Source organism: Prionailurus bengalensis, chromosome X, assembly GCF_016509475.1.
Source record: "Prionailurus bengalensis isolate Pbe53 chromosome X, Fcat_Pben_1.1_paternal_pri, whole genome shotgun sequence".
In the NCBI taxonomy this organism is placed as follows: Eukaryota; Metazoa; Chordata; class Mammalia; order Carnivora; family Felidae; genus Prionailurus; species Prionailurus bengalensis.
In genome coordinates this window covers 28,047,837-28,072,169 of record NC_057361.1, presented here as the reverse complement: position 1 = coordinate 28,072,169, position 24,333 = coordinate 28,047,837, and the positions used below count along the sequence as shown (strand labels likewise).

The 24,333-nt window shown below is 37.1% G+C and overlaps 1 protein-coding gene across 8 annotated transcripts in view; it reads left to right on the top strand.

Annotated features, from left to right (window-relative positions):
• DMD (dystrophin) overlaps positions 1-24,333 on the top strand; it is a 2,018,590-nt gene that overhangs the window by 865,357 nt on the left and 1,128,900 nt on the right. For all 8 annotated transcript variants that reach the window (XM_043570319.1, XM_043570321.1, XM_043570317.1 and 5 more), the window contains 2 exons: positions 3,875-4,069; positions 23,564-23,736. In XM_043570319.1, coding sequence (XP_043426254.1) covers positions 3,875-4,069; positions 23,564-23,736 — 368 coding nt within the window. The remainder of the gene's footprint in view (positions 1-3,874; positions 4,070-23,563; positions 23,737-24,333) is intronic.

Sequence of the window (24,333 nt, the reverse complement as noted above, 5' to 3'; positions counted from 1 at the left end):
TAACCTTTTAGAATTTTATTTACAAAATACACCTGAATCACTGTCCACAGGTAAATGTAACTGGATGGCATTTTAGGAATTATAGGTACTCTAGTTATTATTATTATTTTTTTTACAAAAGAAAAAAAGAAAGAAGATCACTGATTTATCAGTAGTGTAGGATGGCAAAGATTACATTGTTCTTCTCATTCATATCTTTTCTAAAGTGATAGAATATGCCCTTCTAGTTCTTTGATTGTTCTGTTCAACCATAATAGTTTTAGTATTTCTCAATATTCCAGAGAATATCTTCATGCCACGTGAGCATGGAGTGAATAGGTTATGCTATAATTAGTCCACTTATTTTCATGAATTGATACCATTTGCTCTAAGACTTGTATATGATAGTCTTGAAAATAATCGCAAAATACATATTAATAGAGCATGCCTCATGTGCAATATATTGGCAAATGTTTCTTTGAAGGGTATTGCCTTCAAGTTGGTGATGGTGATGGCTTCGTTCTTAAAGACAATAAAAAACAAAAATGGTTTCTAGAACCAGATGTAAAATTTCAATTCTTTGAAAACTTCTGAATTTAAATAGATGTCACCTAACAATCCCCTAAGAGAGATTTCCATTGAAATATAGGTGAAAATGGTTTTGCTCTTGATGTGATGATGAATATTTCTTATGTGGGAAAGAAGCACTCGGATCAATATGTAATAAAATAATCTAAGACAGACATTTAGTCAAGTAGTGAAAAACTTAACAAATGTGAAGCCAGAGGACAGTGTGCAATGCACATTCGTAGATCCCTGGCTGAGGGCTACAGAACTTTGTGGTTAGCATTATTATTTAAGTAAATCTCATTTTTTAGTTTGTATTTAAATTTTTTAACGTTTATTTTTGAGAGAGAAAGAGCGACACAGAGTGTGAGCAGGGGAGGAGTGGAGAAAGAGGGGGAGACAGAATCCGAGGCAGGCTCCAGGCTCCAAGCTGTCGGCCCAGAGCCCAATGCAAGGCTCGAGCTCACAAACCGTGAGATCATGACCTGAGCCGAAGTCGGCAGTCAGAGGCTGAGCCGACTGAGCCACCCAGGCGCCCCTAAATAAATCTCATTTTTAAAAAGAAAACCTTTATTTGAGTATAGTTGGCCCACAGTGTTACATTAGTTTCAGGTGTACATTTTCATAAAATTCCTGTATGTGCAACAAAATATCATTAGCCAAAAACACCAAAGAATTAGAAACTTGGGTTTTAAATTGTGTTTCTGGAAGTTAAGTCCAAGGCAGTAGTCAGCTTTGAGTTTATTTTTAATGCTTCTCCACTCTATTGTATTTAACTGTTAAGTTCCTTGCTGTCGATAATCCATAATTACTATATTTGCGAGTCATTAGTATGAATCTAAGATAGCTGAGAGTGCCTCAAGGGTAGCTAATGAAGATCAAGGAAACTACATGTCAAAAAAGAAACAGAAGATGTAAAAACTTAGAATTATTTTCCTTTTAAGAGAAAATGATATGGATAGGCATTAAAACATTTTGGAACTCACACTGATCTTATTTTTAAGTTTGTTTGTTTGTTTCCATAGCAGCTGCTATGGAAGACAGTATGGAGGTTCCTCAAAACATTAAAAACACCAATACTATGTTATCCAGAAATCCGTCCAGCAATTCAAAAACCTTGAAATCGGGACTTCTTTTTTTACGTTTATTTATTCATTTTGAGAGAGAGCAAGAGCACATGAGAGGGGCAGAGAGAGAGAGAGAGAGCGAGAGCAGGAGAGAGAATCCCAAGCAGGTTCCTCACCATCAGTGCAGAGCCCAATAAGGGGCTTGAACTCATGAACTGTGAGTTCATGACCTGAGCCAAAATTAGGAGTCAGACACCTAATCGAATGAGCCGCCCATGCGCCCCCACGCTGATTTTTTTTTAAATGAAATTCAGATGTTCTCTAAATATTTTGAAGATATGTCTCATTCTAAAACAACCTGCTTGGTTAAATGTATACATACACAAATACATGGATATATACATATGCAAGAGAGAGATAAACTACTACTTGTTTTCTACCCAACTTTGTCCCAAATAACAAAAACCACTACTGTATAAAAACTTACAGGTATAAAATGTATACAATTGAAAAGCAAGAAAATTGAACCATTACCAAAAAATACTGTAGGAACATTCTGGTTTCAGATAATGTAGAACTATCTTTCCTTCAGGAGTTGAAGAAATTTATGTAAATAAGAAAAACAACTTATTAACCTGGAAATTTTTAATAACAACATCCACCAGTCTAATAGAATATATGAAAGTCATAATAAATTCGATTGACTTGTGTTAACTCTACTAGTTAGTATTAAATTAATGTGTTAGTGGCAATTGCACATTCACATGTCTGCCGATTTATTTTTTCTTTTAAACTGCTGAAATGGTTTGAAATGAAGAGATTGAGAATTTAAATTTAAAAATATGTGGTTAAATCTGTGGGTTGTCCTCTTTAAACTGTAGCCCAAAATTCTATTATTATTTTGAATGCAGAATTAGAAGTGCAGGCAAATTATCATTCTATTCATGATGAAAGCATATGTATCATGTATTTTGGTCGAGATATACACGCAAAATCGAATTTTGTAAAAAGTACAATTCTGTCATTTAAGCTAATTGGTGTAATTCTGTGAATTTGCAGTGTTATAAGTAAATGAGACATCTAAGTTGCAATTATTTTCATATTATGTAAGAACTGAGTACAAGAATTCTGGACCTGAGAAATTAATAAGAACGCATACATAGTCCAGCTGATAATTTTACTCATCTTTACATGGATTCAGTCTGAAATCCTAAGCTCCATTTAATTGCATTCCTGCAGTAATGAGGATGGTCTTGTCATAAAACCTGTGCAGTAAGAAATGGCTGTGTTAGCATGCTTATCATCAGAACTCCTCTAGAGACCCTGTCACTGAAACCCTCAGCTGACCCCATCAACAGGCAGATGGCAGTTGATCAATTCAAAACGAAGTTACTGGAAAACTAATTTCAATTACAAGAGTTTTGTTGCTTATAGTATAGACAGAAAAGAGCAGAGGTCATCTCTCTCTCTGAATTTGCGTGCCAAATAGTATTTATTTCATGCTCTTATAAGGAATAAGGGAAGAGGTTCTATTGGCCAAATCCAAAAGGAATCTAAACTCCCAATGCCCATCGATCGTAGTGCTTGAATGGCAGGTAGGAAAGTGTAGACGGAGGACAGGCTAGTACTTCCTTAGACCTTAGGGCTTTCTGGAGTTCTCATTAAAATGGGAATCCCATTCTCAGTCTTCCTCATCTCGTGCTTCAATTATCAGTTAACTTAACAAGAAACTAGCATCAAATAGGGGAGCCGATGTCTGAAATTTGGAGGAGAAGGGTACTGAATATAAAGGTATATACCAGCCAAAACCACTTTGGCCCTCTTTTACTTCAATCAAGATTAAGGGGAAAAGTATAGGAGAAGTTCCTTTGGTAGAAAAACCACACATGTAGACTACCCCTCCCCCAATTCTACTTCACACCCAATTTTCCAGGAAGCTAAGAATTACATTTTAAAAACCAATTATGAAAATCATCCTTTTCTTAGAGTAAAACTATCCCTCTCATGACCTTATGGCTCTTGGTCTTTCATTCTCATAATCGTGGTACTAACGTGTATGTATGTCTTATTTTTAAACGCTTCTAACACTTTCTGCAAGAAGAGGGTATATAAATAATAACCCTTTTACTAGACTTACCATCATGGATTTTTGTTCATTTTCAGCCCTCTGCCAGCTCTAGACTGGAATTTATATAAATTCAGTAGAGGTCTTTTCATTATTAGGAAGCTAAAAGAATTCTTCTTTTGTATATCTATACCAGCACACAGTCCATGAAGAATCGATGATGGTGATGACTGAAGACATGCCTTTGGAAATTTCTTATGTGCCTTCTACTTACCTGACTGAGATCACTCACGTCTCACAAGCCCTGTCAGAAGTGGAACAACTTCTTAATGCTCCTGACCTCTGTGCTAAAGATTTCGAAGATCTCTTTAAACAAGAGGAGTCTCTGAAGGTAAAAGCAAAGTATTTTTGTTAAATTTTACAAGATACTCATCTTGATCATTTGCAGGAAGAAAACAGTTGACCTAAATGTACACACTGAAGGCATTTTGACTCCCCTATCGAATTACTAGCACACTCCACGGGATGCTTAGTTGTAGAAATCCGGGGTAGAGAGAGAAACATAGAAGAGGGATTTTATAATATTTAATGTTGAGAGACTTTCTAAAAGAGGGAAGAAACAAAAAATAATAGTTTCACATCGATTTAGGGCAGAAAGGACTCACCCAAAAATAAGCTTTGATAGGGGAACAGTATATTCGCACCTAATACATTCCTTTCTCCTTCCATAAAAGAGGGAATTAGAGGAGATTTTAAATTTTATCTATTAAAAGATACAAAAGAATAAATTATATCTATTGCCTATAGTTTTAACTTAATATATATATATATATATATTCAATTTAGAATTAGTTCCAGTATCAGTACTATAATATATGGAGTCTAATCAAATAGAAAGCAATGAAATATTTTCTCTAAAATTACCAGCCAAAGGCTACCAACCAAATCCAGTTTTGTCTTTGTTTGTGTTTTTGTTTTTGTTTTTTTTTCAAACCACCAACTGCAAATTTCTGGATCCCAAATGAAGGCAAAACATGATGAGGGAATAGCCTTTGAATTATAGAGGGAAGTATCTGAACCTAAATGAACGCAGCATCAAGAAAATGTACACAATAATGTGGGCCTCAAAATAATTTTTGAGATCATACATTTTACACTCAGAATGAAATAGTATAGCTTGGTATTTTTCAATGCAAATAGTGGGAGATTATGGACAGAAGGTAAGTTCACTGTCAGCAGCACCTATTAGCCAAAGTGTCTTATACTCTAAATGATTTTTTGAGAACTCATTCCATATCACACATTTATCTGCATAGGTATACAAATAGATAAAGCTGTTTGTTTGTTTTGGAAATCAGAGCTGCGGTATCTTGAGTCACTTGAATTTCCTATCTTATGTTGTATCAAGTAAGCTATAAAATTACCTGCTAAAATAAAATAAGAAATGCATGGATCTCTGGAACTATTCCATCCATTTCAGTATGGTGTTTTTTCTTAGTATTTTTGAAATAAAAGTCAGATCGCTGACAGATACAGTGAAGAAAAGAAACCCAATCAGTTGATAAAGGATACATGCCAGCATTCCTGTCATTATTCACATTCACTAATTTCACATGACAGCACAGTTTATAAGTTCATCATTGTCATTCAACATGTAAATTACTGCTAATGAGGTAATATTCATTTCATTCCATGTTCGTGGACATATGGGTCAGGAGAGCAGTGACCCTAAACTTATTAAGTTGCCCATTGAATATCTTTGTCTCCATACCTCTTAACCTGGCACACTCAGAATGATGGGCCCCTGGCTATGCTCAGCTAATCATTTGTTCTTCCAGATGTATTTAAGAGCATTCTAGCTATTGCCAATTGTGATGGTATTGATTACTGTGGTTTGTAAAGAGGTATTATTGCAGGTTTAATTTAACCGGATTATTGAATCCTCATGAGATGCATTTTTGGGCATAATTCCAGCTCACCACCAGCAAATCTCCTGAAGCAGGGAAATGGGCTTCCTACCTCTGTGGGCCTTTTGAAGAGGATAGTTTTGATCTCAGTGTTTTCAATGAATATGTATTTCCTCTTAAAGGCATTCATCATTGTCATTATCCAGTAGTAAAAATAGAAAAGTAGCACATAAATTGTACAGCTGCTGGTTGGGAAGGTTTGAAATTAAATTGTGGTTGACTTTATTCCTGACAGATTTGCATGAATCAAATTACAGAACTGTAGTAGGCATTGTTGTGGTTTAACATACATATTCTTGAAAGTACAATACAATACAAGTAATGTGTAATAAGTTAAAATAATTACTTTCTGAACATAATACTGCTAATATAGCCCATATAATTTCCATAGAGTTATTGAATTAGAAAGCCACCTAATCATTTTGACAAAAACAAAGCAGATAAATACCTGTTTACATATGGAAACCTGCATTTAATAGCTAATACATGAGCTAAGGCATAACTAGCAATGAATGAGAAATACATAAAAACTATTTATTCTTATATCAAAGCCAATACTCGCATTGTGAATCAATTGACTGTGTTTGTTTGTATATAAAAATTTATAACCATTGCACAAATGATAGTACAATAGTTTTGAAAGAATTTAAAGTTTTGGAAGTCTCAATCACTATGAGGAATGGCTTATACTTTATTTTTAAGAAAAACTGTGAACTGTCTTAATACAATTTGCTCAAATATAATTACTACGTTAAGTCATGAAAGCCTGCTTCAACATGCCTTTTATGAAAGTGTGAGCATAAAAGAGGGTAGAACTCTGAGTGCCAGGGATCGAGGGCAGGGAGAAATGGGGAGTTGCTGTTCAGTGGGTATAAAGTACAAATGGAATCAGTTCTAGAGATCTGCTGTACGACATTGAGCCTATAGGTAACAGTAAGAGGCTAGATATCATATTAAGCCTGTTATTGAGTTGTTCTTATGACAACACAAATGATAATAAAGCATAAACAAAGAACTTTTTAAGTTTCCAAAAGTTTGATCCCTGAGAGTTTTAAATATTTAACATCTCGTGAAAGCAGAAATGATTTATTTAAGGGGCCCAAATGGAAAGGATTTATCCTAATGCTGTCATATACCTGACTTTACTGAAAACTTCAGTTGTATTGGCATCTCCAGTATTCTTGGGGCCTCACCCATACCCCCTCCACACTCAGAGTTCCTTGTACTGTGACTGGCAGCTGCCACCTGCAGGTGCCTGGGACTCTGCCCAGAGCTCTCTCTAGTCGTCCAGACTCATAAGTGTCAGGGAGTTAAGGCTCTGCCTCCCCACCATCTCCCAACAAACCTCAACCAGTGACAGGTAGTTTTCTATGGATAAAGACTGAGACCCACTGTGCACAGTAGAAATCTTCCTCATATTACAGTCGTTAACTGGTTTTCTCTCCTATCCTCTCTGACTGCCTTACCAGGGCTTTCTGGGATCATTCCCAAGTAAATCATGTGCCTATATGTTCTAGTCTTAGAATCTGCTTCTAGGGCATCCAACCTTCGATAATTTTGAAAGAAATAATAGCATATACACTGTTTAGTCAGCATTTACTAACAGAAATCTTGGAAAATACTCCATTCAGGTTGATGACTGCTACTTCCCCACTAAGGAGCCCCTTAAGTTGCTTAATTAGACCTTGGCATTAATAAAGTAAGCTTTGAGGATAAAAATAAGAGCATGGATTAGAATAAGGGTGACAATGGGGTTTAATCTTTTGCTATAATAAGAATTAGTTTTTATCCACTGGTCAGGCACTGTTAATAATCTACCTATATTAACTAATTTAATCCTCACTACAAATCTATGAAATATGAAAAATTATTTTCCGCATTTGAAGATGAAAAAAACCTAAAGAAATAGAGAATAACTTGATAAAGTTGGTGCAGCTCATATTGATGGAGCACAGATTTGAACGCAAGCAACACAGCTCCAGGGTCTGAGCTGTTAACCACTGTACCATACTACCTCACGAGGTTTTTTTCTCGGGTTCTGTGTTGAGCATACCAAACATGAATTTGGACAAAACACAGTAGAATATGGAGGTCTGTCATGCCCAGTTTGTAGGAAAAATGTCCTGAGTTCTCATTGTCTATGAATCCATGAAGGTTTAACAAGATTCCATAAAAGGAAGGAAGGGAGGAGGCAAGGGGGGGGGAGGGAAGAAGAGAAAAGGAAAGGGAAGGAAAGAAAGAAGTCAGACATGAATCATCTCACTTCTTTCTTCTAAGCTGATGATAGTACACATGCTCTGGTTGAGGTGAATAGAAATTGTTTGTGGTTTTGGTAGGCAAGAGAGTGACAAGAAGTGTGGACATGTGAAAAAAGCTCACAGATGTTGACATGGCACTTGGGCCTAATGCACAGTTTAGAGAGGATCCAAGTAGACACAGCTATTGTTCAACCTCAACAGCACTTGGAAGAGCTTGTTGTGAGCTTAATGAGCCAAAGGCTGTAAAGCAAAGTCACTCAGTCTTCTTTGACTGGTTCAGCTTTTATGTGGGGCCCTTGAGACTTAAGAGAAATTGTTAGGACAAGCTGCTAATCTAAGGAGTGAGGATTTTTGCATTCAAACGTATTTATTAAGCTCTTGTTATGTACCTGGCATCACTCTAAGTGCTTAAAAAATGGTGAACCAAATCAACGGACCCTGCCGTTTTTGCCATAGCAGTGGGAGACAGCATGTCGGCAAACACAGAAGTAATAAATAAGTAAATATTGTATATTTAAAGATGATACTTGTTATTAAAAAAACCCACAGAATTGGATAAGGGATATCAAATTACCAAAGGGGTAGGAGTAGGTGAAATGGAAAGAGGTGGGATTGCAATTTTAAGTAGGGTGGAAAGGACACTTGCACAAAGATTTGAAGAGACTAAGGGAGTCATCCTAGTGCTCAGCCTTGCTGTGTGGGCAGAGCGGATAGTCAGGGCAGAGGCCCACATGTTGGGAGCGTCCCTAACTTGATCACTGTACAGCAGGGTCGCTAGTGTGGCTGAAGCAGAATAAGTCAGAGGAGGGTAGTAGGACCCCAGATCAAAGGGCCTGTGGGTGGTGCAGATTGTGGAGGGCCTCGGGTGCCGTTGTAAAGAGTACCTTTTGCTCGGACTGAGAGAGGAGACATTGTAGACTTTTGAGGAGATGAATGACATGATCTGGTTTGTGCTTTAAGTAGACCTAAAAGGGATCAAGAGTAAAACCAAGGAGAGCAATTGGAGAAGAGATGCTGGTGGTCTGGGCTAGGGTGGTTGCAAGAGATTCCCAGACCCTGGTAATGTTTTCAAAGTGGAGGCAACAGATTTATTTCTCTATCCACACAGACTTGAGCATGGATGTATAAAGACCTATTCTCAGCAGATTTGGGGCTCAGCAGAATTTAGGTGTCCTGTGAATTTGGCAGAGGATTCCTTGAGGGGTGTAAGATTTCTTCTCACCAATATTTATGCCTTCTGTCCTCATCTTGCCTTGAAGCAGGGGCAAAAGCCCTGGCAATGAGATCTTATCTCTCTGATCAGGATCTTTCTCCATTGGAATCTATTTCATCACATCTAAGCACACGCTTAATGATGCCGGTCATTTGAATGAGGAAAAAAACTAGTACCATGTGCAAACTTTTTTAGCCTGGTATTAAGGGAATTAAATAATAGAAGGAGATACCTCACGTACAAATCTGAACCAAAGATCTGAAGGCAAATAAAAGAATGAATGTTTCTGCACACCTTGTAGCACAGGGGCATACTACATAGAGCGTTAGATTTTTTCACCGATTTAATAATATTCCAACAAGAGGAGTTTGCAATTATTCTAAATTAAGTAATCATGGAGCGTATAAAATGTCAAAGCAAAATTTGATTCTAAATGCTTTTTGAATTCTACTTAAATTAAATGTATTACCACATTGTAAAAACTGATCTTTGGTCTACATATAACATTTTGAATAATGTAATCATTTAGTGATTTCTCTGAGGAAAATCAAGTTTTTCAGCTAACACATTCATTCAGCTATAAATATAATTCCTTTCTTCAACTGTTTTTATCATTGGGGATTTATTTGTTCAATTTGCTATTTATATTTGTGAATTACTTTACAAATATTAATCTAGTCACTGTGATTTAAATCGTACTTCAGTCATTTTATCAGTACTTAATTTTTCATTCCTCTTCTAGTGAAGAGATTATAGATATTTACTGCATCGTAACCATGGCCAGCTCATATTTACTTGTGATTTTAGTACAGTTTTCTTTTATATCGTACACATGTCTCTCTTTTACAGGAGATAATCCATTCTCTTCTGCCCGCCATTATTTCATCAGGCCCAACCATTGTCCTGCTTTGGCTCCCTAGCTGTAGTGTATTCCCATCTTTGCTAAAATGCACTTTGAGAACCACTCCTGCTTAGTTTCTCTCAGCAAGACTATTTGGATCATCCCCATCCTATAAATTCAAGAAGTCAGAACTTTCCACATTAAAACATACAATTCATGAGGCTGGAGGAAGTTCGGAGGTCGAAATTCAGTTCTGGGGAGGTTTCCCTTCTGTTCATGACCAGTTCTCTTCTTTGACCAAGTCACATGCCATCTTCTGATGTGTGATATATAATTGCTGATTTGTTAGTTCTGCCAGGACCATGCATCCTCCTATGGAGAATGTTTCGGACAAAATCCGTTGTTGTATTTACGAAGTGCTGTTCACATGTGGACCATAAACCGCGCAGAAAAAGCAAAAGGATAACTTACCACAGAGCCACTAAAAATAGCTTTAAGATTCTTCTTTAGAAGCTCAGAAAAATCTCATTAATAAGTACTTTAATGCCTTTTGATTGAACACTCTTCCCAATTTGATATGTCATTAATGTAGAGCCTGGTAGCTGGATGGGACATACAGAGGATAAGAATTAGATTTATTTAGGGTCTTGCCTTCATCTGTCAGATGAAGACAAATTCCAGAGAGTGAAAATGAACTGGAGTTTGAGTCTTTGGTGCGCCGTTTGCTCTTTTTCAATTTTCAGATAGATCTACTCCCCAATGACTGCTGTCACAACAGCCACTAATGGGTTTCTCTAATCTTTTTTTTTTTTTCCTTAGAAATCAAAGTTGTGTGCTCTTCTATTAACCAAGTTACATAGGGTCTCAAGGCATTTTTGTTAGCTCATACTGCTTAAAGCTATTATTTTCAGCTACCCCAAATGTGAAAACAGTAGTGCAGGGTTTTATAAATCTGAAGACACATGCAACATGCACTTAAGTGTAAATATATCCATTTAACTGCAGCGCTGCATTTATTAAAATGGTGATAGTGAGTCAGCAACAGCAACAGATACAGTTTTCACCGCCTGCAATGGTTTGCAAATGAGCTATCTGCTCCTTCTGACCTGTTCCCTGTGGCGACCAGCAAACATCACATGCACAACCAACCAGGCAGAAAACACAGTATCTTTTGTTGTTCACCACTGGATCTACAAGTCCTAGAACAGTACCAAGCAGTTAATAGACACTCAGTGTGAATCTGTTGGATGAATGAACGGCAGTCTTGTAAATCCAGATAGGGACTCCGTGATCTAAGAGGACACAGCATTGTTAAGTTAATCTAGCAGTACCAAGCCTAAAAGGAGAAACAAAATTAGACTCTTTTATATTATATTCTTGGTCATTGATTTAAATCATCCAGACATAGGTGACTTCCAACAATCTGTGCACATATACTAGCACGGAGACATTTATGCTATCTAGGTTTGGACATACTGATTTTTAGGCCAATCACTTATGAATGTATGTGGCAGGAAATCCACATGTAATTAAAATGTTAGTAATATTTTGCGTACACTGAGCTTGCATTATATGGTAAAACACTGAATTGGAACAGAAAAGACCTAGATTTAGATCCCACATCTGACGCTTGTGTCCTTGAGCAAATCACGTAAGTCTCAGTTTTCTGAACTTTGAACTGAAATTAATGATAATACCTGTCTCAGCCTTTTCAGCTGTACACTTGTGGAGATGAAGTGAAAGCATGTAGGATTATGTGAAAAAATTCTTGTAAAAATGTGTAATTATATAAATTTCACGATTTGTAAGACCTGTCTTACTTCATCAAATACCCAAAATCTTAAAAATCATTATAAATTAAATTTTTATGGAAATAATCTTTTAAAACTGGTCTTTTAAAAAGCAGTAAACCTTATACAATTGCATATTTATGTGTAAAATACTTTAAATAACATGTTGACAACAGCATAAAATATACATAAAGTTGTTTCCAGATTTGGCAAATAGCCTAAAGTTTAAAAAAAAAAAAGTTTAAAGTCAACGAGAATGCACGGAGTCTAAAAAAAACTTGTTTTTGACAAAAACTTCTTTTAGAGAATCTTATTTATGCTCATTTTCTTTGACTATATTTCCAACGCTAAGTATTACTTATGTGGGGGCAAACTTTTCCATTCTTCAATTAATTTCAGGTACTAAAAAATAATTCTTTGTTCTGTACTTCTCTTGAGGTTGTGAAAACTCTGGATCATTCCAAGTTTCTCTGCGCTATGGCTTTTACCAAGAATAAGAAGCTGTTTTTTCAGTTTGTTTTATTGTTTTGAGTTTTGTTTTCCAGTGAAATTTGTTGAATTCATTTTTTCCCAACTCCTTTTCAGTAATTTACAATTCTTTGTTCAGATTACAGAACTATAAAAAAAAAAAGAACTTGATTTAAACTGTTTTAAAGCATTGAAGCTTCTCTTTCTTGGAGTTCCGAGATTTATTTTTATTACCTATTTTTTTTTTCCTTTTGCCATTTAGAAAAGCTACTCCGTATTCATTTTCCTGCTTACGTCGGTAATCATGACCACATTAATACTATAATAGTTTTCAGTTGAGCCTTATGAAGTGACATTATGTAGATCAAAATGTTCAAATATTGGCAATTGTGTATAGTTCATTCTAATTCACTGACTTTTCTCCAAGTCTACTTATTTCTAAATCCTAATGCATATCGTTAAACATTCAAGGAAAAGAACTAAAAAGTTTCTTTTGTAAACCACATATAATTAATGGGCACCATTTACTCCCAATTCCCAAGTTGAATTTGCCACACCTTAGACAAAAGAGTAAAGAATGTTCTCAGCATTTGGGGTATCTGTGGGGCTTCCACAAAGGTAAAGATAGGAAGTAGAATGTTAGGATCCTCCTTCTGTATCATGTTTTGTTTTGTCATTCTTAAATTTTAGTTTAGGTTTATCTCAGAACGATGGTATGAGACACCGGTTTTGCTTTCTCTGTCCCCCATCAAAAACACTTAGGATGGAATGCATGTTCTCCCAACATCAACAACATTAATCATGTATAAAATAGGTAAAATATTACCAAATAGGTTTCCTGTTTTTTCCAAAACAGAGTACGTCATTTGTATTCTTACAGACTTAACTATATCTTGTATGGTAGCTATCTATGAAGTTGATTGATTACTCATACTGGATTTTCAGTTCTTTGTCAAAATAATAATATGCTCATAAGATGGCATATGTATACAGGATAAAAAGAGTGTAAAGGGAATAGAGGAAAGGAAAACATCCTGTCCACAGTTTTAAATCCCATTCCTCAGCGGTAATCATTTCTTTTAGGTTTCCCTCGATTGCTATATTGCCTTAGAATTTTTCTCCATAAAACCTACCTGCCCCTCCTCAACTCAGTTACACAAGACATAAAAGCATGCCCTGGTTCTAAAAAAATGGAAACATAGAATGCCATATGTCTAATTTTGAAGAGAAATAGCATTTGCTTCCTTACAACTCTGCTTTGCTATGTGCAAGAGCCAATTTTTCTATCAAGACTTTCAATAAAGTGATTTAGACAATGTGCGCAACTCAACACAAAATGTACCTATCGCAAAATGACTTGTGAAATTGTTTCCAGTTTAGCTGGTGCTGATGGACTAGAATCATTGTCTTTGAGGAATACTTGGGGCAGTAAAGTGAAGGTTTTACATTTTTCTTTTCTTGTCGATGCTCTGTGGCATGTGAGAAACATGGGCAGAGGTAATTCTGAATGAAGGTGTTAGGTATCTGAGGTATCTGAGGAAACCATGGAGCAACTTAGCCAGAAATGCAGATGGACTGTTATTCTTCTATTTACTCTAGTAGCTAAATAACCAGTAAAAGTGAAATAGAATAAACAGGGAAATAACTGAAGAGCTCACAACATCTGTTGGGACCTGAATGCGTATCTGCCATGGTTCAAGAACAGTGTAACAAAATCTTAGGTTCAGTGATTCCATTCAAATTGGATTTTCATAAGCAAGTTAAGATTCAGAGCTTCAGCTCCACTTTTCCCTTCAAATCAACAAATACTTATTAATGCTCAAATACTGGGTTTAACACTCTAAAAGAGAAATATAAGACTTGATCTCTGCACTCTCGTAATTTGTGACATTAATGGGATACACATATCAGAGTTATGCAAACAAGTTAGGAAGTAACGAAGGTAGGAAAGGCATAATATAGCCAAAATACCGTATAAGGAATATGTGAGACAGAATTCATGAGGAGGAGAAAGCAATTCAGAATTTAGAAAGCTGAAGCAGAATAGTTTTATAAAGGAGAAAGCCCTTAAATATCTGTAGTTGGATGTAATTGGAATTTGGACAGTACTAATAGCTACCACTCATTTATTTTGTCCCAGGACATGTTTTAAATTCTTTGCTTATGGTGAGTCATATGGTCATCACAACAACCTTATGAAGAAAGCACTCTTATTATACCCATATTCAGAATTATCCCAGCTAGAGATGGTGGTGTGTATCAGAGCGGTGGCAGGGTCAAATTCTGGACACATTCCAAAGGTCGAGCTCATAGGATTTGGTGGCCACTTGCGTGTAGGCTGGGAGAGAGAGAATTCGAGGATACCACAAATAATTTTGTCATGAACAACTGGGAGAATGGAGCTTCCGTTAAACTATATACTGTGGGCGATTGCAGGAGGATCAGGTTGGGGGAAAGATTTAGTATAAGTTTAGTGGTGATAGGTTAAGCGTAAGATGTTTATTAGACATCCACATGAATATCAAAGACACAGTTGGATAGATACAAGTCAGAGTTCAGAAGACGATCTCGATTAGAGATGTACATATGGGGAAAAGTAGGGGTAATTTCTTAGCTCTTCTTCCACACTTGCTCACAATATGTATCTTTTCCTATGTTCATTTCCCAACCCTCTTTCCTTCTAACCCCACCTTTGTGGACAATCTCAGCCCCACGCCCATGACTTAAATATCAGTTTGACACAAATGGATCTTATTGGCGGAGGTAGAAAGCGGGAGAGGCAAGATGCCAACATAGCATCAAAGACCTATTGCTAATAGGGCCCAACAGAGGTGGCATCTGGCAGATGTAGGGACTCAGCCGTTTAATGACAGACTCTGCTTAAGGCCACAGCAAGGTGTCTGTGGACTAAAAGAAATAGGATGGCAGAGGTAGACAGAGAAATAGAGAGGAAGCTGAGGCAGAGCCAAATGAGGTGAGACTAGGGACGCCAGGGCTATGTGATGAGGGTTATGCATAACAGTACTGAATGCTGCAGAGGAGGCAGTGAGGAAGCTGTTGATGAGCCAATAAGTCGAATTTTCCTTCAGGAAGCAAATACAATAAAAAAAGAAAAAAAAAAGAATTATAGGTGTTTATAACCAGCTGCTCACATGAGTCACTTTGAGAAATGAAGACTAAGGAATCACTTGGAAGCATTTATATATCTATATTTATATCAATATCTATTTTTATATTTATATATAATGAAGTTCAGTGTACTTCAAACCAGAATGTCATTATATGGGTGCAAGTCACCTTCAGGGGAAAGTATGCTAAATAATCAATTTCATATTTTTCATATTATCTTGTATTTTAGTTTATATGTTTATTTCTCTGGAACTGCATTATTTCAATTCTAATACAGCTTTTTTTTCACTTGCTGAAACATTTTTACTAAGGGAACACTGGCAAAGTTTGAAGTAAAGATTTTATAAATAATGTCTGCATATGTTATTACAAACTTTCAAACAGAAGACAAAATTTCAGATTAATGTTTGCCTACACATCCTATAATCAACATATTTAAAATCCTGCCTTGGTAAGAGGTTTAAACTCATGGAGGTGTGTTTGATGTTACTCCTTGGTATAAATAGGATTACAGATGCCTGTAAATCATAAGGATCCTTATTTTTTAATTGTGTGCTACAGTTTAAGCAAGTGCTGACTTGAATTTTCTGTTTGTGTATATGTGAGATGCCCACTTATTTTCTTGACTACAGGAAAGATACAACGGAAGTGATGGTATTTTAAATATTAGAGACCATACTGGCACTCTTAATGGTACTCTTAATGGTATTTTTGAGACAAATACGTAAGACACAAAATTAAAATTTCAGTAACTTCTTAAAAGTTTATTTTCATCAGAAGTGATTTATAATAAATTCACTTTATCAAATACCACCATCCCCTACTCCAGCCCTGTTCAATTTCCACAGTATCTCCTTTGACATTCATACAAATAGGTTTACCATTTAGGTGGGCAAAGCCATGCTCTGTAATGAAACATTCTGACAGCAAGGGAGTAGTTGCTGCTTTACCTTAAATGGAAGAAAAACTGAACAGCAGAAATCCGTCCCTTATGATAGAGAAGACAGCATTGTGAAGAGTTACTTGAGAACTTTATCTCAACCTGATTAATTGGCAAAGGGGTCCCTTGTTTCGTTCCCTAGATAAATGGTCTGTAGTGTCTAGTTTCTCTTTTCAGCCCATTGAAGGCACTATTACATGGTACTTGAATCAACAAAGTACTTTTAGGTTCACATTGTTTGTGTTATGAATCCCCTTTAAAAAACTGCTTCTCTCTCGGGCGCCCGGGTGGCCCAGTAGATTGAGCGTCCAACTTCAGCTCACCTCATGATCTCATGGTTCATGAGTTTGAGCCCCACATCAAGGCCTTGCGCTGACAGCGTGGAGCCTGCTTCGGATTCTCTGTCTCCCCCACTCTCTCCCCACCGCCCCACTCTCTCTCTTTCAAAAATAAGCATTAACATTTTTTTTAAAAACCTGATTTTCTCTAAAGAGAGGTTCATGTTTTTAAATATCATTTATGTCAGAGTTTAAGCTCATCTTATCATGTCTGTGTTTTCAAGGAACTCTTATTTAAACCACCAGCTTTTCAACTGGAAGCCTGACTTACAGCATCATAGTTCATAATCTTCCCTTTTTTCTTATTTTACATACCCAGACCTCATCTCTCAGTTGAGAAAGTTATTTCGCTGTCTAATTTTTCCCTATTAGCAGTGTATAAATGAGGGTCTTATTTGACTTGATGCCATGAAGCAGAGCGGCAAGAATGCTATTTTAAAATACCAAAGACCTAAATCTTATGCACTCATGTACAAGTGCCTTCTGGAAATGAAAGTTTCCTTTGGCAGTAAGAGTGACTAACAAACCTGTGACAGAATCTAGATGGAGGGTAGGGAGGTTAATTCCTAGGGGCGTATCAAAATTAAGAGAAAATGTTGACTAAACAGGGGGTACCTCATGATTTTGCCATCATATTTTCAGGTACGATAAGGAACTATTCAGGGATAGACATGAAAATAATATATTCTGTAGTGATCCTAAGGATTTTTCTATCACCATAGCAACTACAGGGACTATGGTTTCATTTTTAGAGGGTCAGAAACTATAAAGATCACTTATTTCTAGACAAACAAAAATAGTAAAAAGCTATAAAAGATCTCATCTTTGACTTTAAACTGTGGAAACTGCTACAGAATTTTCTTTGGTGCATATACCATTTTTCTGTGTGCAGTGCCTCAGGGACAGGAGTATGTGTAGGGACTTTAAAAAAGGATTTCCTGGACTCCAGCCAATTTTGACAGCATTCTCTGAGAATGCACCAAGGAGCTATTATCTAGATATCCAGGGAGTGTGACATCCCCTGCCCCAGTTTTTGCTTTTTGCTTTTCTCATTTAAGATAGAAAGTTTTTCTGCCTTTGCAACACGCTGCCCAGCATTGCTAAAACCATTCATAACTCGATTCTGAGCAATTCTACCACTTTCTAGAGAACTGGGGCCTCTCCAGAGATTTGGATTGAAACCGGGAACTTTGGCAAGCTCAGATCCTCAGAGAGAAAATATATTTACCTGTTTTGTGTGTGTGTGTGTGTGTGTGTGTGTGTGCACGCACACACGCACACACATAGACACACAACCCACATCAAAGCCATAAGTAGATGACTTTTGTTCTGTTGGGGAAAATCCTCCTTTCCTTCTCTTAAATTTTATCCCCATTGGAGATCACAGCTATTTATTTTAATTGTGTGGGCTTCCAACGTGAAGGCAAACTGGTTACACTGACTGGTCGCCCCAGTATAAATTTAGGTAATCAGCGTTCCAGTCACCTGGCTTTTGGTGTCACAGGGAGAAATTGTCAGAGTTCTGAATTGTTGCCCTTGGTCTGGCAGCCATACTAAAATGGAGTCCACGATTTACATCGTCAGGAGTTGAGCCAGAGCAAGTGGTAGTGAAATCAGGAGGCCCAGGTCAGTCGACTTAACAGAAACAGCAAAGAAGTCCTGTTGGTGCACGTTCCTGGCACCCGACCTAATCACGCTCGTGGGATAGCCCTAACTATTCTACCCAAGGCTGCAGGTTCAGAACTGTCAGAAGATGATATGGAATTTCACCACGTGAATCAAAGAGAAGAAAGCATATAAGGCGAATGTTTGATTGCAGTAATTTCTAGGGCATTGCTAACATATACTGAATCCATTCTGTTCTTTTGAAATTTGTGTTGCATTTTCAGGCTTGGGTAGTAAACTTAACCTCAATAGCAAAGTGTTGTATGTCAAATAAAGTGAACCACAATGTAACAGTAAGCTATTTTCAATTTTGTAGTGAAAGACAGTGACAGTGGAAGACTGTCTACTCTATCCAGGTTTATGGTTTCACACTATGAAGATGGTGAAATTGCTCCAGAGAAGATCACTGATGACTTCCTGAATAGCCAGTTGCCTTTTCACTCCTGTTCCCAGCTGTGTTAGGCTTGTTGGCAGCTCCCTCCATCCTTCCTGATACACTTCCTTCCCTTGGTTTTGAAATACTGTACTCTTCTGGCTTTCCTCCTAGGTCTGATGACAGTTACTCTTTGGGCGCACTCATCTCCTTCCTGGACCTTCCCTTTTCACAAAGGTTCATCCTTAGGCAACCTTGCTTCTTACTTTTTTATTCCAACAAACTTCTCTGAGCACTCTGACCATCTCTTGTGCAATGAAATAACACCTACTAGATTCCAGTGGCTAGCAATTCTGTATTTAATGCTGGTTGAACATAATTTTAACCTGCATTCCTCCAGATAAGTAATCTCACAATTTATTTCTCTGTTGGTGTGCCTCCTTTCCTTCCTTCACATGGTAATACTTGACCTGTCGGGTAAGTATTCTGACCACATTAAATTGGGTTGCTTAACAACAACAACAACAACAACAACAAAACAAATTAAAGCCTCCCTATCGTAAGGTGTACAGGGACTTAAAGAAAACACCTTGGAATTTTATAAACAACCTCCTTCCCTCCCTCTCTGTCTCTCTCTCTGAAATTTATTCACATCACCCATAACCATTGTGTCTTACCCAGTCTCTACCTGGGAACACAGCTGCTTTTTTTAGAGTCCTAGCATAAGCAGTGACTTTCACCCCTTACAACTTATATTATCTCTGCTCTCACTTGCTTCTATAGCTTCATCCTCCGCAAAGGCAGGTCTTCATGCATCACAGTCATGAAGTCTTAAAATGAGGCAGGAACACTTTCTAAGATCTGCCATAACCTCTCTCCTGATGCCCTTTGTAAGCTGTGCAGTTTGTTTGAGAGTACCGTCTGGGAAGCTGCAGGTTCAGCAATGGCCCCACCCTATCTGGCCGAGTCTCCATCTCATACACTGTTAAAATCCTCCCCAATTTTGTGTGAAAATACACAAAAATATTCCTTTTATTGATACTTATTAAGTTTTTACATTCCTATTTAATTTTTCTGACAAGAAACATAGAGAGCACATCATCAATTACTCAAGAGCATCTTAGCACCAGTGCACATGCCCGAAATCTTGTGGGACAATGCAGTGAGGGCCACGTGTTTCTCTGTGAATGCGGGTGTTGCAGTATGGGAGAGACCCCCTAAATTTATGGATATCAGAACTTAGGTAAAGCAGCCGGCATATCTGACAGAAAGAGGGACAGAAACAGAGACCTTTGCTCCAAGGGGTCAACACATCCTCTCCAGACGGAGGGAAGGGTTTAGGTGTATTATTCTCAGACTGTAAGTTGGAACATAAACGAAGGGATGTGGAAAAGGTATGTTTCCAGATCTTCCTGAAGCAATGCACTAGTCTGAAAACCATGGTATGTTTGCTATTCAATCATCCTTAAACCCAGATGCCAGTGCTCTTTGCTCAGAAAGCCCAGGCTGCAGAAATGGAATGGCCCAACAATAGTCACCATCTCATTTCTCTTCTAAAAAATCTGATGCCAGCTGCCTATGGGATATCTACAGTCTGAGGCCCCAAAGGCTTCTCAATGTGACCACATGTAAAATGGAAAATATCACTTGCACACACACACACACACACACACACACACACTCTCTCTCTCACACACACACACACACACACACCCTCTTGATCCATCTGAAATCCTTTTACTCAGTGATACCACTATTCTTCTGGGTGCCCAGGCCAGAAACCTGGGGGTAATTAGAGTCTTTCCTCTTCTTCACTCAACACACAGTCACTGAGTTCTGCCAACTTTTCTTCCTAAACAACTTTCTCAATCCAACTCAAACATGAATACCAACCAGATGGTCAGTCACGTTAATGGTTTTGTTTTTAATTTTGTGTATGTGATAATGGTAGTATGTGTACTTTCCTTGATAAGAATTCACATACTTGGGAAACATGCTTAAGTATTTATACATAAAATATTATATAAATTTCAAAATAATCCAGTCGAGGAGGTGAATGGGTGAGAGTATCATGAAACAAAGTTGTCCATGACTTTATAAGAACTGCAACTGGAAAATAGGTTCATGGGGAGTATTTGTACTATTTTCCTGCTTTGTAAGTATTTGAAATTCTCCATCATAATTATCTTATGAATCATTGTTCCTCACTGGCTACTGAATTACATTCAGAAGTTTTTAAACACATTACTAATCCTCTCTTGCCTCTTCCTCCTGACCCATCTTCTCCTAATCTTCTACATTTGCAAAAAGTCAGTCAAGTATGACTGCTCATATTCCCTGTCTTTGTATGTGTGTAGCCTAGCAAGCATAATGCCCGTCCTACTTTAACTACTCAGCTTTGTCCACTCCAAATTACATTTCTTTCATGAGTCCTCAGTGTGTGGACAAATATGGTGTAGGATTTGTTCCTTCTGTGAATTTCCAGAAAATATTTGGTACCACTTAGACTACTCGTGAAATTCTTTCCCGTCATCTAGCTGGTGCTTCTGTACTATTATTTTCCCTTCAGTTCTCCAGACCACACCCTTCCTTACTACCACAATAGCATCAATTTCAAAATTCTTAAAATAAAGCAAATGAAACTATGTTTTACCTACCTTTTCTTTATCTATATTGATCCTTGTACATGGAAGAACTCAATAAATATTTGCTCAATTGACTTGTCTATAACAATTCAGATGAGTCAAATAACCAATTGCATACTTAGTAAGACTAGCTAAATATATAATTTTTGAGAATTTTTTTTGAAAATCAGCATTTTGAAGGTGTATATTACATAATGAACTTGTGGTTGGTGACTTTTTTCTCTCAAATATAATGTAGATAAAAATTTTGTAGTTAACTTATAGGATATCTTTGTTTATTCATTTAGTCAACAAAATACATTGAATACCTACCATATGCTAGGCATTGTTTTAAGTTCCAGAATCCCAGTAGAGAGCAAGACAGGTAACATTCCCTGCACTCATTGGGTCTAGTCTCGTGGTGTAGAAAGACCAGTAGATATATAATTTAATGTTAATCATAAATAGCATGTAGAAAAATGAAGAATACAGGGAATACACGGTAATTAGGGCTGCTATGTAAAATAGAGTGGTAAAGAAGTCTCTTCTTGCTGAGAAAGAAGGAGGGAACTAGTCATATCAATGTCCTAGAATGAAAGGATATTTTTGGCAGAGAGAACAGCAAGTACCTTGAACACCAAGAAACCTTGAAGCAAGAAAATGCTTGGCATACTTGAACACAAAAAGGTTAATGAGGCTGAAATGTTCTAGACTCAATAGAGACTAAGAAAAGATAAGATTAGAAGGTAGACAACATACAACCAAGTAATTTAGAACTTTGTAGGCCATGGTAAAGATGATGGGTTTGATGAAGATGCATTAGATGATTTTGAACAGAGGATAAATGCGATCTGCTTTATGTTGTGAAAAAATCTTTTCGGCTCTTGTGTGGAGAATTGACTAGGTGAGAAGCAAGACTGGAAGCAGGAAGTTCATTAGGTAGCCATTGCAATAATCCAGATAAGATGCAATCATAGATTAGCTCAAAGCTATAACAAGGGAGGTAATGAGAAGGGGTCCAATTCTGGACATGTCCTGGAAGTAGAGTCCACATGATTGTCTAACAACTTGCATACTGGAGACTAAAAAAAAAAAAAAAAAGATCAAGGATACCTCTAAGGTTGTCAACCTGAATAACAATTAATTGATATGTCATTTACTGAAATGGGGAAAACCATTAAAAGAGAAGGATAAAGGGGTGCAGTTCACAATTTGGCTGGGGTTACATTAAGTTTGAGATGTTCATGGGACATCCACATGCCAAGAAAGCAGTTGGATTTGTGACTCTCTTTTCCAAGTTGAGGTCAGGGCTGGAAATAAAAGGTTTGGAGTCATCATTGTATAGAAGGTATTTACAGTCATGTGAGCAAATAGGAGTATAGATAGAGAAGGAAATACATGTCACAACGAAGCTAGAGCACTCCAGTATTAAGAGGTCAGTCAGAGAAAGATTCAGTAAAGGAGACTGAGAAGCAGTGGACAAGAAGGTAGAAGAAAAACCATCAGAGTTCAGGTTACAGAAGCCAAATGAAGATAGAGTTTTAAGATGAAGGGAGTGATTCAATTGTATTGAGATGAGAACCGTGAATTACGTACTCAATCTGAGCCTGTTGAAATCACTGGGCTTCAGGTATGATGATTTTAAAAAGTCAGTAAGTAAGAACTGCAAGACTGATCAACAGTATCCAAATGATGGAAAGAGACCAAGTGCCCATAGACTGATGAATGGATACAGAAGATGTGGTATATATGCAATGGGATATTACTCAGCCATAGAAAAAATAAATGAAATCTTGCCATTTGCAACAATGTGGATGGAACTAGAGCATATTATGTTAAGTGAAATAAGTCAGTCAGAGAAACACAAATACCATATGATTTCACTCTTATGTGGAATTTAAGAAACAAAACAGATGAACATAGGAGAAGGGAAAAAAAGAGGGAGGCAAACCATAAGAGACTCTTAACTGTAGAGAACAAACAGACTTGCTGGAGGGAAGGTGGGTGGGGGGACGGGCTAGATGGGTGATGGGCATTAAGGAGGACTCTTGTTGCAATGAGCACTGGGTGTTATAGGTAGGTGATGAATCACTAAATTCTACTCCGGAAACTAATACTGCACTATATGTTAACTGTCTACAATTTAAATAAAAACTTGAAGCACTAAAAATAAAGAATCGCAAGACTGTTATTTCTGGGGTTTATAAATTTCTTTTTTTTTTCCTCTACATAGACAGCTGATTCATTTATGAAAGTGTTTCAAATTTTCTATATTGCAGAACATAAAAGACAGCCTGCAACAAATCTCAGGTCGGATTGACATCATTCACAATAAGAAGACAGCAGCCTTGCACAGTGCCACTCCTGCAGAAAGGGCAAAGCTGCAGGAAGCTCTCTCACGGCTCGATTTCCAATGGGAAAGAGTGAACAAAATGTACAAGGACCGACAAGGGTAGGTAACACTTTTATTTTCCTGAATTCTAAACTTATTTTCAGGGAACTCTAGAGTTCTTTCCAGTGTTTTCCATGGAAAGGTAGGGAGGACGAGAAGGGAGAAGTATTACTATCATTGGAAAAAGGTAAGTGGAGCGAGAACAAATACTGATGAACAGACTAATGAGCTTCATTCTAGCACTTATTCTCTACTGGGGTTAACCTTATGTCGGAGCACTATTTCCTTTGAAAATTTCACGCAATGTTAAAAATAGGTTTTGTTGGTTAATTGAAGTGGTTTAAAAAAACGTGCACTCAAAAATGTGTATCTTTGGTCCAATCTGTGTCCTATATAGTTACAACATATTGATATTTAGATTTATATGTTTGAAATGTAAGCTATCAGCGAAAAGTTGATTTTCATTTATTGCTTCTATTTTGAAGGTGGTCCTAACATGTTGAAGTCCCCCTAATCTTTTTGCTATGATGAATTTGTGAAGTTGATTTAAAATGTTTTCAGTGTTTACCTTAATTAACATATCTAGCTTTTGACCAAATTTTCAAAAATTCATATGCATTCTTTAGCCTCACACCACCAGAAGGTAATATATTGTTT